The sequence below is a fragment of the Meriones unguiculatus genome, chromosome 1 (assembly GCF_030254825.1).
Source record: "Meriones unguiculatus strain TT.TT164.6M chromosome 1, Bangor_MerUng_6.1, whole genome shotgun sequence".
Taxonomy (NCBI): domain Eukaryota; kingdom Metazoa; phylum Chordata; class Mammalia; order Rodentia; family Muridae; genus Meriones; species Meriones unguiculatus.
The window spans coordinates 180244872-180261688 of record NC_083349.1 but is presented as its reverse complement, the minus strand read 5'-3'; the positions used below and the strand labels follow the sequence as shown (position 1 = coordinate 180261688).

Below are 16817 nucleotides of genomic sequence, written 5' to 3'. Positions count from 1 at the left end.
AAAAAACAGGTAGATGGTGACTGATGAGTAACATCTAAAGGTTGTTCTCTGGCCTGCACATACACACACCACACAAAGTACAGCTGAGAACTGATAACTCATACCTGTAATCCCAGTACTTAGGAGGCTGAGCCAGGTGGACTGTTGCAACTCCAAGGACAGCCTGGGCTATACAGTGAGTTCCAGATCAGCATGTGCTACAAAGTAAAGCCTTGTTTCCAAACACAAACACATACATTTGCAACAACAACAACAAAAACAGTGACACTGAAAAACAGAAACAAAATACACACAATTCAAATGTAGACAGCTTAAACATCTAATCAAGGCTTTAATATCTTGAGGAGAAATATCCATTAAATAGCTTTGTGGTTAAGAGTACCTGCTGCTCTTGCAGAGGACCCAGATTTGGTTCTCAGAATCCACATACATCTCTAACTCCAGATCTGACACTCTTTTGACCTCTTCCAGGAACAGGCTTGCACATTGCAGAGGTAAAGCACTCACATGCATAGAATAAATAAATCTATTCAAACTATAGTCTCAGGACTGAAGAGATGGCTCAGTGGTTAGATGCTCCTCTAAAGGAACTGGGCTTAATTCCCAGCACCCACATGACAGCTCACAATAAGCTGGCTATAATTCCAGTCCCAGAGGATACAAGGGTTTCTTCTGGCCTCAGACAGCACCAGGCACATCTGCATGTACTTGATGTACTTGTATACATGTAGACAAAACACAATACATACATATATATATACACACACCAACCTGTAGTCTTAAACACTAAAAAAGATGGTTATTCATTTTAAGGGAAAACAGAAGTAATAAATAGACAGGCATAGTATTCCATGCCTTTAATCCCAGCAGGAAGCAGGCAGAGCTGAGTTTAGGGCTAGCCTGACCTACAGAGTTCAGTACAACCAGGGCAACCCAGAGAAATCCTGTCTTGAAAAGCCAAGAAAAGAACATGTGTAAGGAGAAGACATGTGGGTAGAGACAGGCTTGACGGTCCATGCCTACAACTCTAGCACTTGGGAGGTTAAAGCAGGAAGATCTTGAGTTGGGAGTCAGCTTAGCTACTCAGCAACTCTGTACAAGCCACCTTGTTGGCCCTGTTGCTTTCTGAGATACAGTCTCATGTATCCTAGCTGGCCTCAAACTCTTTGTAGCCAAGGATGACCCTAAACTTGCAATCAGTCTATAAAAAAGTGCTGGGATTTCAGGCCTATAAAATCTTGTCCAGTTTATATAGCAAAGTCAGGGGTGTTTTTTTTTTTTTTGTGCGTGTGTAGCTGGGGGAACATTCTACCAACTAGGCTACATGTCTAGTCTTTTCCACTTTTTTTTTTTTTAAAGATTTATTTATTTCATGTATATGAGTGTTCAGTCTGCATTTACATCTGCCAGAAGAGGGAATCAGTTCACATTACAGATGGTTGTGAGCCACCATGTGGTTGCTGGGAATTGAACTCATGACCTTTGGAAGAGCAGACAGTGCTCTTAACTGCTGAGCCATCTCTCCAGCCCCCTTTTCCACTTTTTTAAAACAGACATTTCTGTTTAAAAATGGGTCCCTGTGATTAGGCTCAAGTCATGCTTTCTCAGCAAAATTACTGCAAAACTCCTGTTACAAGTTTCTTTGGGTGTTGAATTTGAAGGTGCATATAGTCTGATTGGTGATGTCATTAATTTGGATTATCTTGTATAGCTTCTTTTCATCAAACTGTCCTGATTATTATGGCAATTTTCCTAATTACCAATTTTAGTCTTCCTTGATCATTGGTCTGGCCTGTAGTAAGTTTTAGCTCGATCAGCCATTCCATATTTAGTCCCTATAAAGAAGAACCTGCCCTTATATGAGCCTTTAAAAGAGTGTTTGGAGTTTGTGATGCTAAGGATCTTGGTCACAATAGCCAAGCACTCTTCCACCAGCCTTTTCTGCCTCAACTACAAAGTTATAAAGTAGCAACAAAATTAATTTTATGGTGTTGGTGTTCTAAAACACGAGCAACTGTACTAAAGGTCCTTGATGCTAAGTGCAACGGCCTGAGTCTAATCCCCGAACCTACAGAGTAGAAAAAGAACTGGCTCCCCTGACCTCTACATGTCCACAAAATGTTAAAAACAATCCAGGGGATGAACAGATGGCTCAGCAATCAAAAACACTGGCTGCTCTTCCAGAGAGTCCAGATTAGATTCCCAGAATCCACATGGCAGTTCACAACCACTTATAACTCCAGTTTCAAGAGATCCAACACCCTTGTCTGGTCATCTCAGGCACTGTGCGGTACATAAACATACATGCAGGTAAAACACTCACACACATAAAAAATGTAAAATTAAAATAAATACAAAAACAAAAAATTAAAAATATCAACCAATGACCAAAAAAAGACCCCCCCACACACACAAAATCTCTATTCTTAGGAAATACATACTGAAAGACTCACAGGTAAAGGAACAGGGTTCTGTAATTTAACCTTTTAAAAGTTCAAGAAAAAAGCTGGGGATGGTGATGTTTGCATGTAATCTGAGATTTGGGAGGCTGAAGAAACAAGAGCTCAAATGCCATTTTCAGCTACATTTCAAATTCAAGGCTAGTATGGACTAGACTAAACCCTGTCTCAAAAAACATTTACAAAAAAGTTCTGAAAAATACTGTATGCACACACAAATACAAAGACATGTTACGCTATTCCCACAGGTTAAAAAAAAAAAAGTAGGAGCTGGAAAGGTCGCTCAACAGTTCAGTGTACTGCTTAGGCTTCCAGGAGACGCAGTTCAATTCCCAGCCCACATGGTGGTTTTACAATTATCTTTAACTCCTGCTCCAGGGACTCGGAGGCCCTTGTTTCTGCAGATTCCAGACATACACGCAGACAAAACAACCCCTATGTTTAAAAAAAATTTTTTTTTAATTTATTTTTTGGTTTTGTTTTTCAAGACAGGATCTTTGTGGTCTCAGGCTCTCCCGGAACTCACTCTGTAGACCAGGCTGCCCTCAAACTCAGAGATCTGCCTGCCTCAGCCTCCTGAGTGCTACAGTCCAGCTATACATACTATTTTCTAAGATTGCCGAAGTGTATAATGCATGATACACAACCTTCAGGTAACAAAAGAGTGAACATACCTGAATAGGAGATGGTTTTTCCCAGCCCATTTCAAAAATTCCCATTAGCAACTCCCGTTTCAAACAGTAATCTTCAAACTCATTTCCTTTTGTGGAGGTCACATCCTAATCAAATAAAACAAATAAAAATAAAATACAATCTGGATTCTTTCATAGATAGCATGCTTAAAAAACTATGCCTGACCTACTACTGTTTTAACTTTTCTGGAAAATAACTACTTTTTCAACAAATACATATCACTTAAAAAATGGACCTTTGGGGGACTAGTTAAGAGCACTGACTGCTCTTCCAAAGGTCCTGAGTTCAATTCCCAGCAACCACATGATGGCTCCCAACCATCTATAATGAGATCTGGTGTCCTCTTCTGTCGTGCAGTTGTACATGTAGACAGAACTCTGCATACATAATAAATAAATAAATCTTAAAAAAAATGGACCTTTGGGCAAAGCCACCAATGTGCATAATCTGAAGTAGAGTATTTCTACATAAATAACATTCAATTAGTTACAAGATGTGAAATCAAACCGTAGTTCTCCTACTCACTAGCTACCAATATCTTTGGCTACATCCAGGTTTCTCAAGCACAGCGCTTTGACATTTGTGGTCAGGTAACGGTTTTGAGGCGATTCCGTAAGAATCCAGGGATGATAACAGAAAATATTTCTAGTTACTATTAAATGTTTCCTTGGTCACAAATATTACCCTTGGTTGAGAATACTGAAATAAAAGAATTTCTCTGAATGCCTGTTCTTACACACTCATATATATAATATCTAACCTAAATCTCTCACAGAGAGCCTGAGGAAAAAAATATTGAGAAAATTAGGTTATGATATACAGCCAAGCTGGATGGTGGTGGTGCACACCTTTGATCCCAGCACTATGAGTTTGAGGCCAGCCTAGTCTAGAGCTAGTTCAAGGAAATCCAGAGCTACACAGAGAAACTGCCTGGAAATACAAAACAACAAAGATATGCATATATATGTACACAAACAGACATATTTAACCCCCATTTCATAATCCCACCAAAGACTGGTAAGATTTTTTTCTGGCACTCTATTATCTAGTAACTATACAGTTTCAACCATTTCAATACATATAGCCTCAGCTAAATAGTGAAACCCTATCTAAAAAACTAAAGACACTTAAATCATATCTACTTGCTAGTCCGATGGCACATACCTAACTGTACTCCTAGCACAAATGAGCTAAGGAAGGAGAACCAAGAGTTTGCAGTAAGCCTGTGACTACATGGGACACTATCTCAAAATAAAACAACCACAGTGTCACTTCATGCAACTCCTTTACTTATAACTGCCCACTCTCCCGTTTAACTGTACAAACCAACTTACCGAAGTTTTGATTCTTAGATCTTTTGGAGGGAGTTTTAAAGTCTTTTTCCAGTCATCACCAGGTCTAGAGAGAATGTAGTAAACATGAAATTACCACAATCCATTGCTTCCTCTTAATAATACAAATGAAACACTCAAACAGTATTGTCTCTCTAAAAAGCACAGTAAGTTTAGCACACTCAAGCAGTTAATATAATTAACAAGATCATTAACTTCAAGGAACATGTTCTTGGGAAGATGAGGACTTAAGAACAGAAGGGCTTAGGAGTAGAAGCACAAGTGTTTGTCAAAGCATGTCTTATTTCATCTACACAGTTTTGTTTTGGTTTTTTGAGCTGCAAACATTTAACAGCTAAATTTTTTAAAAGGCTCAGATTCTGGATTTTCTTGAAAAAACTGCTGCTTTCAACCCACAGCAGTTCAGGAGACACACTTTGGCAATAATGTTTCAAATTCCTATATGGCAACAGTTTGGTAGAACTTAGTAACTATTAACTTTTTCTTTTTTCTTCTTTTTTTGTAATGCTAAGAAACTGAGCCCAGGTCTTCCGACAAGCTTGGGCTACCTAGTAACCAGAACTTAAATCAACAGCTGATCCCTTTAAATAGGAAGTACCTTCTAATTTGGCACAGTACCCACCCTATAGTCATCCAACTCTGTAACTTCTGGTAACTAATTGATTCTTGTTAGAACCAAGAGTATCTGTAGCTCCAGCTGCCCAGGAGAATGAGGCAGAACCTGAGCCTGGAAATCCCAGGCTAGTCTGAACAACACAAAGAACACAAAAGCACACACAAGTCATGAAGTTTCAAACAGAGGTTAAGCCTTGATTCTATTCCTACTCTTTCTGTGACGCTTTATCAGTAACTTCCCCAAACTTCTGGTCTCTCATATACAAACTGGGTGTCTAACAGCGGTCAGTACTATGGCGAAAAAAATAACTTAGTATTAGCTATTTATAAACATCTCAGTCATTTCACCTGGAGATGCTTGAACCTGTCCCTACAACACCCCAAAGCTTGGTTTATCTAACGCTAGAGCCTACATAAAGTACAAACACAGGCACCTTTCTTTCCTTTTCTTTACATAAGAGCCTACTATACAGCTCAGGCTGGCCTTGAAGTCATGATCCTTTGCTTTAGCCTACACCTCTAAACTTTCTAAGCAAAAACATTTGATAACCTAGTAAAACAGCTTGCAACACCATCAAATTTAACAATTCACAACAATATATAAGATACATGCAAAAACTGGCCCACAAATTATACTCAATTATATCCTTGCTGTTCGACTTGTATGTCTGTGCAGATCCTCTGGACCTGGAGTTACACCCAGTTGTGAGGTGCCATGTGGGTGCTGTGAATTGAACCTGGGTCCTCTGGATGAGCAGCCAGTACTCCTAAACATTAAGCCATCTCTCCAGCCTTTACTCAATTATATCTTAAAAATGAAAAACCAAGGCGAGAAAATAGGCAATAGAGAGAAGTACTAAAGAGTTTTAAAACGGGGCTGGAGAGATGGCTCAGCAGTTAAGAGCACTGTCTGCTCTTTCAAAGGACCCAGGTTCAATTCCTAAGCACCGACATGGCTCTTATAACTGTCTGTAATGCCCATTCCAAGGGATCTGACACCTTCACTCCAATACATATAAAATAAAGATAAATATATTTTTAAAAAAAGTTCTAAAACATCTGGTGAAATTCAGATGGCTTCAAAGAGACGACACACTAAAATGTGGAAAAAGACAAAAGAACTGAAAGGAAACTACTAATTCCAGAAGCGAAACTATCATCTCAAATCAAAAATTTTAAGTGAACAATACTTTCATACGTATCTGTCTACCTGCCCTTAGGAATGAAGGAGCCAAATTTTGCTTGTCTATGTGTATGCGTTAAAATAAACTACAACTTAGAAAATGTTCTAATTTCTATATAGTTAAAAACCAATCCTATTATGCCTCTAATCTCTGCAATTGGGAAGCATAGGCAGGCAGATCTCAAGTTCGAGGGCAGCTTGATCTATATACAGAGTTCCAGGCTGGCCAGGGTTATACAGTGTGGTCCTGTCTCAAATAGAAACAACAAAGTGGGATTTCTTAGAGACCAACAGTGAATTGCATAGCAATAATCTATACATTCTAGGAGCCAGGGAAGACTACTTTTTCCTAGAAAGTTCCAGGTTACAAAACCCCTAATACGGCTCAAATTTAGGATGACATACACCTATAATCCCTGCACTCAACCAGGGCAGAGCTACGGAGACCTGGACCTCCTGTATCAGTGGACCTGAGGAGGGGCACGGGTGGAGAAAAGGGAAGGTGGGATTGGGAGGGGACTACAACTGGGATACAAAGTGAATAAATTGTAATAGAAAATAATAAAAAAAAAAGAAAAAACAAGTCAATAAACCAAAGTATCACTATATGAAGGTCTGTAAACGTTAAATCATTCTTATGTACATCTATACTTTTAACAGAAGCCCAACTTCCATTGGGGTAAGGTTTTTAATGTTAATTCCTTATAAATCAATCTTTAGAGTGATAGTGTCTTTCTTTCTTTTTGGGGTTCTCTGTGTAGCCTTGGCTGACCTGGGACTCGCTCTGGAGACTGGGCTGGCGTCAAAGAAAATCACCTGCCTCTGCCTCCTGGATGCTGGGATTAAAGACATGTCCACTGCCAAACAAACACTTAGAGATAACCTACAAATCCTGCTGAAAAAAATTTCTGTAGTGAGCTAAGCATGGTGATCTATGCCTGTAAATCTCATCACTTGGGAGGTCTGAGATAACTGGGTCACAAGTTCAAGGCCAGTTTGGGTTTCACAGCTCCAGCAACAAGTAGGCTGAACTTCTTTATAGCAAGATCTTATCTCCAGAGCCAGGCAAGGTGTTGTCAGACTGTAATTCCCAGCACTCAGGAGGTAGAGGTAGGTGAATCTAAATTAAAAGGCCAGCCTGGTCTGCAAGACCAGGTCTGCAGAACAGCCAAGGCTACACAGAGAAACCCTGTCTCAAAAAAAGAAAACAAAACAAAAAAGATCTCATCTCAAAAACAAGCACAAGAAAAAACCCAACTATACAGAAAGATGACAAAATTTTAAGTTTAACAAATGAATTTAAGACGTCCAAAAAAAGTACATTCCCAAGAGTTCAAAATCCTAAATTCCAATGATTTTTATATATTTATAAAAGAAAGAAAAAAACAAAACAAAACAAAAACAATAGCCCAGAGAAGAAACACTGTCTTGGTAGTGGGGCTACCAAGGACTGAAACAGTATTACTATGTAGGACATGCTAAGCCTTAAACACTATATAACTGAAGCAATCCTCACTCAGCCCTAGTCACCATACCTGGGTTAATTCCACAAATGAAACAAGGCATGCGCAAAGTTTGAGTGAATATACTGAGGAGCTTAGAATGCCCGTGACGTGGGGACAGTGGTGTGCAACTATAATTCTAATACTCATAGGAAGCTTGAGCCTAGTCTCACCTAAATAGGAAGTTCAAAGCCCATCAACTTCCAGCCTGGTTTACATACCAAGTTCCAGCCCAGCTGCCAAGATTATAAAATGAGACCTGACCTGGGTAATGGTGGCCCACACCTTTATCCCAGCACTCAGGAGGCAGAGGCAGGCAGATCTATGAGTTCAAGGTCAGCCTGATCTATAGAGGACTACACACCCTGTCTTGAAAAACTATTAAAATAAAATGAACCTTTCTATGCGTGTGTTATGTGGAGTGTTTAAGTCCAGCAAGACAGGGTTTCTCTGTGTAGCCCTGGCTGTCCTGGAACTTGGCTCTGTAGACTAGGCTGGTCTAGAACTGAGAAATCCACCTGCATCTGGCTCCTACTACTGACTGGCGAGCCTGTCCTAAAAAAAAAAAAGAAAGTTTTAATATTTGCCTTTTCAAGGGGCTGAATAAATGGTTCACTGGTTAAGAGCACTGGCCCAGGTTCAATTCCAAGCACCCACCAGAAGACTCACCATCATTTCTAACTCCAGTTTCAATGAATTCAACATACACTTCGCGTCTGTATGAACACCACACATGCATGTGGTATACAGACATACATGCAAGTGAAATGACCAAATTCTTAAAATCTTTATAAGTATTTAAAATAAATCGTCTTTTCCAAAATTTCAAACAGTCTAGCTGTTGTACAAACCAGGGTATTACAGTGGTAAGCTAGCAAAAAAAAAAAAAAAGGTGGGGTGTAGTGGATTACATGTGTTAACCCCAGTACTTTGGAGACTAAAACAGGAAGACTGCCATGAATTCCAGGTCAGCCTGGGCTACAAAGTAAACCTGCTCAAAAACAAACAGAACGGGACCATTTTAGTCACATTTCCAAGTGTTAACTTCTACACTGAACTACGAACAGCATATTCTAAACATAGTAATTCATAGAAACCTATGTTCATCATGTGCCAGGTTAATTATAGTAGACATTACATTACTATATTACAAACACCTAATGACTGTAACAGAGTCATCTGTCCTCCACCTGCAATCAAAATGGTTAATTTAAGGCATAAAGTAGTCAACAAGAGAAATAATCAGAAACCATAGGTCTCCAAGTCTTCTCACACTTACTTAATAGTGGCGGCCATACTCTGTGCTTGCTGCTGAGTGCCATTATTGATTGTGCTGGTGTTTTTCAACTGGTTCATCTGTTGCTGCGTCTGTGTGCCCCCTCCTCCAGGGCCACCACTGGCCTTCACAGGGCCCCTCAGCTGGCCATTCTGACTGGACAGACCCATTATAACAGGGTTCTCTGTTCTGGCCGTGCTCATGCTTTGTTAACTGCAAAGGTGTCTCTTTCAAACTCCAAACTTTTCAAAGTCAGTAGAGAAACTGTAATAACAGTTTATGAAGCTCTCCAAAATGAAGAGATAAATAAGTCTTGCTCAATATTTGAGTCCTTTATTGCAATTCAGGCAAGCACCTGTAAGTCTCTCAACAGTAAGCAGCAGTAGTTAACTTGCTCTCATGCACCGAATCAACTGATTTTTTTAAAGCCCTCTAACAAGCTTGAATTTTATCTGAATTCACTTACTTCAATCTGAAAAAAAGAAAAAAAAGTTAAATTATTAAACAGCAAAGTCAAGGGGGAAAATTGTTCCCTTTTAATGGAATGTTCATCCTTAAAGAACTACTAACAGCCACACTCAGGTCAAATCACTAGTTAAGACAGATAAGACACAGGGAAGAACTGCCTTAAAAACCCATCTACAAACATTAAAATTTTTAGAACAAAGCCATCAAGAGAAAATGAGGCAGAAAAATACTATTAATACAATTCAAATTCACTTTCAAAATATGTGATTCAATCTCCTTTCTGATGAATTCTCTCCAAGTCCTTAATTAACTGCATTAAGTCTTGAAATAGCAATTTAATGTAAATCTAGATCTGACCTAGACAATTCGTTAACATTTTTCTGTTTCTGACAGCAACCAAGAGTCCTTAAATAAGACTGTTTTCAAATTAAAAAAAGTTTTCTGACCATTTTCAACTAGAGAAGTGTCTTTTTCCCCCCATTGAATTTTGTCCTTACAAAAATAAATCAAGCAGTCAAAAGATCTGTATGGAACAGTCTACATATCAAAAAATCTTTCACTTGAAAATCTCTAAGACCCTCTTCAACTATTAAAAAAACAAAACCCCTCAATACTAAAAGCTTAGTGTTGCCTTTCAATATACTTTCCAAAAAGTATAACCTACTTTAACAAAGTTCAAAAGGGAGGGGAGGAGGATTTCCTGTAATTAAAGAGGAAAGAAAAACCAGAGGGTTAAACAAACGTGTAGGTTTAATAAAATTCTCCCAAATCACCCGGAGTACCAAGTCTAATTAACAGTTACTTTAAGAAAGAGTTGGTCAACCTCCTGTATTTTAAATTGTTCCCCAAGTGGAAATCTCAAAACTTGGTAAATAAAAAATTGCTAAGGGCCAGACAGAACACAAGCCCAACTTCTTTGGTTTATTTTGTAACCCCCTTATATTTCACCCTCTCCCAAAACACTCGTTTAATCAGTGCTGGTTATTTTTGCCATACATCAAGTGTATCCCAAATCCAAAATTTTCAAGTCAAAAGATACCAAGTTTTTTTTTTTTTAAGCAAACACGCTGTTTGCTAAAGCAAACAAACAAAAAACTTTATACAAATCATCTTGCTTAAAAATGCTATCACATGAAGTTATTTGTTCTGCTGCCAGCTATTTCCTATACTGACAGCTTATGATCAACAGTATCGGGTCCGTCCAACAGGGAGGTTCACCGTTTCTACAGCACTAAGAGGATGAAGGGGGCAACCTCGGAACACCCCGCACCCCGCACACAGTAAGACCTCCTACCGCCCTAAATCCAAGGAGACTCCATAGCTGCCCCCTTCTTAAACTGACACCTGCACTGCAGTTTACGACTCGGTGGAGAAAATACTCTCCCTACCACTTCCCAATTTAAATTTGCAAGTAATATTCCTACATTAAAAAAAACAAAAACAAAAACACCCCACGAAGGAACGTAGACCCAGTTGGGAGTCCTCGACGGAGTTAATTACAGCCCAGCCCAGAACGTGGTTAGCAAATTGACAGTTTCACACCCAAAACTGTACCATCAGCTCCAACAAGGGCTTTTGTTTGCAAATGCAGCGCAGTTTCTCCAAGCCTCGGCAGGAAGTTGGAGTGAGTGGGGCTGCCCCGGAGGAAAAGGGGGTCGAGGGGAAGGGAAAAGCCGAGCCAAGGATGGGAGTCCAGTAACTGTAGGGCAGTAATTCCTAGCCCCCTCCCCCAACTCCACTCTCCTTTAAATCCAGCTCCCTCAGAGCAAACGCGAAAGGGCTGCTGCCCTGCAATCCTATCTGCGCCACAAGAGCCGGAACCAGCTCCGCGAGTGGGAGACAATAGGGACTCCCCTCAGCGAGCCCGGAAGAGAACCCCGAAACTGGACCGCCCCGCCTCGCCCCCAAGCCCCAGAGTCTCCCGAAACCCTAGCTCCCCACCGATCCGGAAGGCCCGACTTGCAAGCGGGCCGCCGCGGGTCCTCTCCCGGCCCGGGCTCCGGACAGCACAGCCCTGCCGCCCCCCACACGGGCCGCCGCGTCCTCCCAGCCCGGCTCCCGCCGCCCGGCCCGCCGCCCCGTCCACCCCCCGGCCCGGCCCGAGCACCGCCGCCGCTCCTCCGGCGGACCCCGCCGCGCACCGCGTTCCTCGGTTCCACTCCCCTCCGCCGCCCCCCGCGACACCCAGCGGCCGCCCGGCCGCCCGGCCGCCCGTCCACCCAGGGCCGGGCCTGGGCCTCGGGGCTTCCGCCTCCAAGCGCGCCCGGACGCCGGCCCGCCGTGGGGGGCTCCCCCGCGACCCCCACGGCCCCGCCGACCCCGACCACACCGCCTCACCCCCACGCCCCGCGGCCGGGGCCCGAGTCCTACCACCGAGGCCACTCCCGCTCCGCGCCCTCGGTCCTTTATTGTTGACTCGAAGCTCCCAAAATGGCGGCGGCTCCTTCCTCCTCGGAAACCTCCGCCCGCCCCCACCCGGCCCCTCGCCGCGCCGCCCGCCGCCCCGCCCCCGCCCCCGCCGCGCCGCCCGCGCCTCGGCCGCCGCCGCCGCCACCCCCGCGCTACCTCGGCCGCGGCCCGCGGTGTCGGCGCCCCCGAAGTCGCCGCCGGGCTGAGCGGGCTCCGCTCCTCCGTCCCCTCCCGCGCGCCCGCCGCCGTCGCCTCCCTCCCTCCTCCCCAGCCTCTCCGCATGGCGGCGGCCGCGGCTCCTCCTCCTCCACACAAGATGGCGAGAGCCCGGCCGCTGCGGCCGCCGCGGCGTCACGGCTGCCTGGGCGCGGGCGGCCGAGGGTCGGGACGGACCCTCCTCCGACGGGGCCGAGCTCGGGGGGACGCGGGGGCTGCCCTCGGGACGGACGGGCTTGCCTGCAGAGCCGAGGACACACGGCGGCCGGGGAGCGAATGGTGGCCGGCGACAGCCTCGCCCTCGCCTCTCCGTCCCTCCGAAGCGGGGCTGGCGGGTCGGGGCCCGGCGGGACGTCTGCCGGCTCCTGACCCGGGGACGCCCTCGGAGGGCAGCCCGAGGCGGGCTCCGGTCGGGAAGCTGAGCCGGGATGGCCGGGCGGCTGCTGCGGGGCGGGACGCGCGCAAGTGGGGCCGGCGCGATCGGGGAGGCTGCGGGGACAGGCCGCCGGCCCCGAGCCCGCTCCCGGGGAAAGCGGGAGCCGGGAGCGCGCCCTCGGTCGTGGGCACCCCCACCCCCCCACGCCCAGAGTGCAGGCGAGGTGACCTCCTGCCCGCAGTGTTACTTTCTAGAAAGAAGGGCAGACCGCCTCTGCGAGCGAGGACTTACTGTGAAAGTGGGAAGCCGGGAGCTTTGCCTGCCCTTTCACCCAAGAAGATCTGTGCATTTGTTTCTGTGGTGTTCAGATCCTAATGTCCTTAACAGAAAAAGCCCTCTCGTTCCAAGGGAAACATTTGGAGATCAAAATCGAGCTGGGCCAAAGGGAAAGTAAAAACTTGGTCTCACGCAGCTGCGGGGCTGGAAATGCTGACAATGGTCAAACCATATGTGACAGTAGGACTCCATCCTAGAACACCGACGTTAATGGCCTCTGGACAGTCAACACTTAGTCACAGACTGGCAGCTTCCATATTTTTTGCCGCTGCTTCCAACTTGAGACCAATCAGAGAAAGCCAAATACGCTCTCTAAACCAATGACTGCCTGCTTCTAGCCCTCCTCCTGCTTTCCAGACAGCAACATCCAATCAGAATAAGGCTGGAGCCTCCTTTCCCTCCCACCCCCCCCAAATTTTCCCCCCTTCGATTGTAACACTTTCCTAATTATTTTTTCCTTGAGGGCCCAGGTCTTTGACAAGTGCCAGCGGATGCTTGCTGACCCCATTACCATAGCAAGCTCTGAATAAATAGCAGTGTTTAGTCACTTGGTGATTCTGATTCAGTTCCACAGAGCAAAGACTCCCCTTTATTGTCCTGAGACAGGTTTTTGCCTTGTAGCTCTAGCTAACCTGTAACTCAGAGCTGGGATTTACAAGTGTGTGCCACCCCACCCAGCGCTCTTAATTGTTTATATTTATTATTTTAGCTTTTGCATTTCTGAGTTTAAAGCATGTCATCTCCCACCCAGATTTTAAAACAGCTATTCATGGAAGGGAATAGGCCTGTACCTGGTGCTTGCTCACCCTGGAGAGCGGCTAAGTGATCTCTTAAGAAAAGGTATGAGGCCTTGTTTGTCCTGTTTTTTGTTTTTTTTCTGGGGTTTTGTTTGCTTGTTTGTTTTTGAGACAGTTTATTTGTGTTTCCCTGGCTGTCCTGGTTCAGTTTTAATGGTTGAGAGATCCATCCAATTGGATCATAATACTTTTTTTTTCTCCCTAGTTCAAACAGATTCGCATTAAGCTAAACTTCTAGCCCAGATTCTTATTTTTGAGGTGAATTATAATCCATTACTTTCTTTAAAAATACTTTTTTGGGACCAGGCTTCTGTGACACATCCTTAATTCCAGCACTTGGGAGGCAGAGACAGGCAGATCTCTGTGAATTTGAAGCCAGCCAGAGATACATGGTGAAACCCTGTATTTTTTTAAGGGGGGGAGGGTGTTGGACAGATGCTCAGTGGTTAACCACTGCCCAGTGCTCAGTGGTTAAGAACACTGGCTGCTCTTCCAGTGGTCTTAAGTTCAAGTCCCAGCACCTACACGATGGCTCACAACCATCTATAACAGAATTGGATACTATGTTCTGTTGTGCAGGTACACATGGAGATAGAGCACTCATAAATAAGGACATCTTAAAAAGTATTTCTTTAAAAAGTGGAGGTTTCCCAGTGGGTAAAATGTTTGCCACTAAACCTGACAATCTCAGTCTGACCTTCAGGACCAGAACTTAATCCTACCAGTTCTCCTTAACCTCACGTGTCTGTCCACATGAAAAATTAAATGTGATTTTAGAAAACACAAATGAGGGTCTTGAAAGATGGCTCAGAAGTCAGAAGCTACCCTTGAAGAGGACCTGGGTTCAATTCCCAGCACCCATATGACAGTTCATTCCAGTTCTGGTAGGTCCGAAGGGCTTCTGGACCAGGCACATACATACCTTACCATACTGCAGGCAAGACACCCATGTACACAAAAAAGTAACAATAAAAGTGAGGTATTTGCTAATGCACAAAGTATCTTCACATTTATAAAATGTATACTTTTTCAGGAAAATGATATAGAAAGCACTTCTAGAGTAAACAAACTGAAAAGTCCTTTAGCAATAGACAAAGGAGAACGGATGTCATTTTCAGGGTTTTATTCTCTCTCACCATCCTTAGCCAGCTCAGCTTGCCAGCTGTCTTTGGGCCTCATCAGGTCCCACATGGCAAGGCCTGGTCATCACCCAGAGGTCTTGCTAATCCTTTTGCCCTTCTGTTTTCCTAAGATTACTGTGCACTACTAGCTTTTACTTCTTTATTAATTTGAGAATAATGTGTGGCTGAGAAAACAGTGAAATCTGGAAACTAATTGTTTAGGCATACATGCACTTTGGTCTAGTCAGATCAAGAAAAAATTGACACAGTCTTCATGCCAGATGCCTGCGTCCCCTTGGGGACTTTCCAAGTTAGTTCTGGGGCAGTTGCTGAAAAATAGCATTGTGACCCTGTTGATCTGCTGGAATGCTAGCATGAGTACGAAGTCCCTACTGTGCCCACACCCATAACAAGATGCTGTTTCTGAACATTCTTCTCTAAGTGCATAGCAAAGAGCCTGAACAGCCATGAAGTGTGCCCAGCTCTTGAAAGTAGAATTCATTTTAAAAATGAGACCTGAAAGTGCACACCTTTAATCCCAGCACTCGGGAGGCAGAGGCAGGTGGATCTCTGTGAGTTCAAAGCTACCTTGGTCTGCAGAGTGAGCTCCAGGGCAGCCAGGGCTGTTACACAGAGAAACCCTGTATCTAGAAACAGCAAAACAAACAAACAAACAAAAAAAAATGAGGTCTGAAGCAGAGCATGATGGTGTACATCTTTAATCCCAGTATTGGGGAGGCAGAGGCAGGCAGATCTCTGTTGAGTTTGAGGCTAGCCTGGTCTACATAGCAAGTTTTAGGAAAACCAAGCTAGACAGAGAGACCCTGACTCAAATAAATAAATAAATAAATAAATGGTATTGTTTTGCATGTATGCAGGGTACAGCTGTTCACAGTGTGGGTGTAGAGGATAGAGGACAACTCTGGACTGAGTCCACTCCATTTGCCTTCACTTGGGTTCCGGAGATAAATTCTAGTTGCTGGGCTTGCATCCACTGACAGCAAAGTGCCTTTACTCACTGAACCATTTTGCTGGCCCCAGTCTATTTGTTTATTTAGAGACAGGGTCTTACTCTGTAGCTCTAGCTGCCCTAGAACTTGCCTCTGCCCTCCTGAGGCTGAGATCAAAGGCCTGCTTCACCATGCCCAGCCCCTCCTGAAATAATTCTGTCATACCTTCCGGTTCTTAGAATCTCCCTTTGTTAGATCTTCCCCTCAACTTTTACTTATGCTCAACATTTTCTCCATTGTTCTGTTTGTGTGAATCAGGGTCTTCTGTAGCCGAGGTTGGCCTGTAGCCTGAATTGATCCCCCTTGATCCCACGGGTTTTTATCTGTTTTAATCCACAAACTGAAGCAATCTTCCCTCCCTCATTCATGCCCAGCTAATGGTCTCCTGGGACCAGCTCTGCCAGGTGGGAAAAGCCTGCAACTTCTCCCTCTATATTATCACTTCCACACTCACACCCATCGTTGCTGCCACTGTCCCAAGCTGGGAGGTTTCTGTTTTGTTCTCGCTCTCTGTCTCCCTCTCTCTGGTTTGGACTACTCCAGGAGCTTTCTAGACTTCCTCTGCCTCTCCCTCCCTAGCCCATTGTGCGCATGAAGGCACAGGAATTTTCCAGTCAGATCATCAGCCAGCCTGAGAGACTTTAAAATGCTTCTCTATTACTGAGAGAATAAAATGAAGTCCCCATCTCTCTTCAAAACCAGAGGCTACAAAAGTGGAGCTGGACCTACTGCTCTGAGTCACTGTTAGGACTATACTTAGGATTTAAAAATTATTTATTTACTAGCTTTATTTCTTTTATTTGTATATGTTTTGCCTGCACTCATGTCTGTGCACTATTTTCCTGTGCAAGAGCAGCCAGTGCTCTTAACTGTGGAGTCATCTCTCCAGCCTCCCATTTTTTTTTTCTTTTTCTATTTTGAGGTCTTGTTAAGTAGCCCTGACAGTGGTCCCCACTGCGGTGGTCTTCCTGCTCTAGTCTCCTAAGTGCTAGGATCACAGATGT

The 16817-nt window shown here is 44.1% G+C and overlaps 2 protein-coding genes across 5 annotated transcripts in view; one reads left to right on the top strand and one right to left on the bottom strand.

Annotated features, from left to right (window-relative positions):
* The window catches only part of Ddx6 (DEAD-box helicase 6), a 36607-nt gene extending 23635 nt beyond the window's left edge, over positions 1–12972 (bottom strand). Inside the window, exons 1-4 of one of the 4 annotated variants that reach the window (XM_021637912.2) lie at positions 12841–12972; positions 9084–9552; positions 4487–4550; positions 3134–3238 (exon numbers count right to left, since the gene is read on the bottom strand). In XM_021637912.2, the coding sequence (XP_021493587.1) occupies positions 3134–3238; positions 4487–4550; positions 9084–9283 (369 nt within the window). In that variant the 5' untranslated portion in view covers positions 9284–9552; positions 12841–12972. Of the gene's footprint in view, positions 1–3133; positions 3239–4486; positions 4551–9083; positions 9553–11885; positions 12009–12113; positions 12236–12840 lie in introns of those variants that run through there. The other 3 variants (XM_021637911.2, XM_021637909.2, XM_021637910.2) reach the window with 3 other exon arrangements.
* Positions 11114–11963, top strand: LOC132654460 (uncharacterized). Its single transcript, XM_060384584.1, has 2 exons — positions 11114–11172; positions 11304–11963. Exons 1-2 carry the CDS (start codon positions 11134–11136, stop codon positions 11961–11963), a joined length of 699 nt encoding a protein of 232 aa, XP_060240567.1. The 5' UTR covers positions 11114–11133.
* Positions 12973–16817: the final 3845 nt, after the last annotated feature.

What these genes read in the sequence shown, in the direction of transcription:
- LOC132654460 (XM_060384584.1), top strand. Translation starts at nt 11,134, where the DNA reads ATGCAGCGCAGTTTCTCCAAGCCTCGGCAGGAAGTTGGA. An exon ending in AGCCTCGGCAGGAAGTTGGA is followed by an intron (nt 11,173 to 11,303) that starts GTGAGTGGGGCT and finishes CTTTAAATCCAG; the next exon opens with CTCCCTCAGAGCAAACGCGA.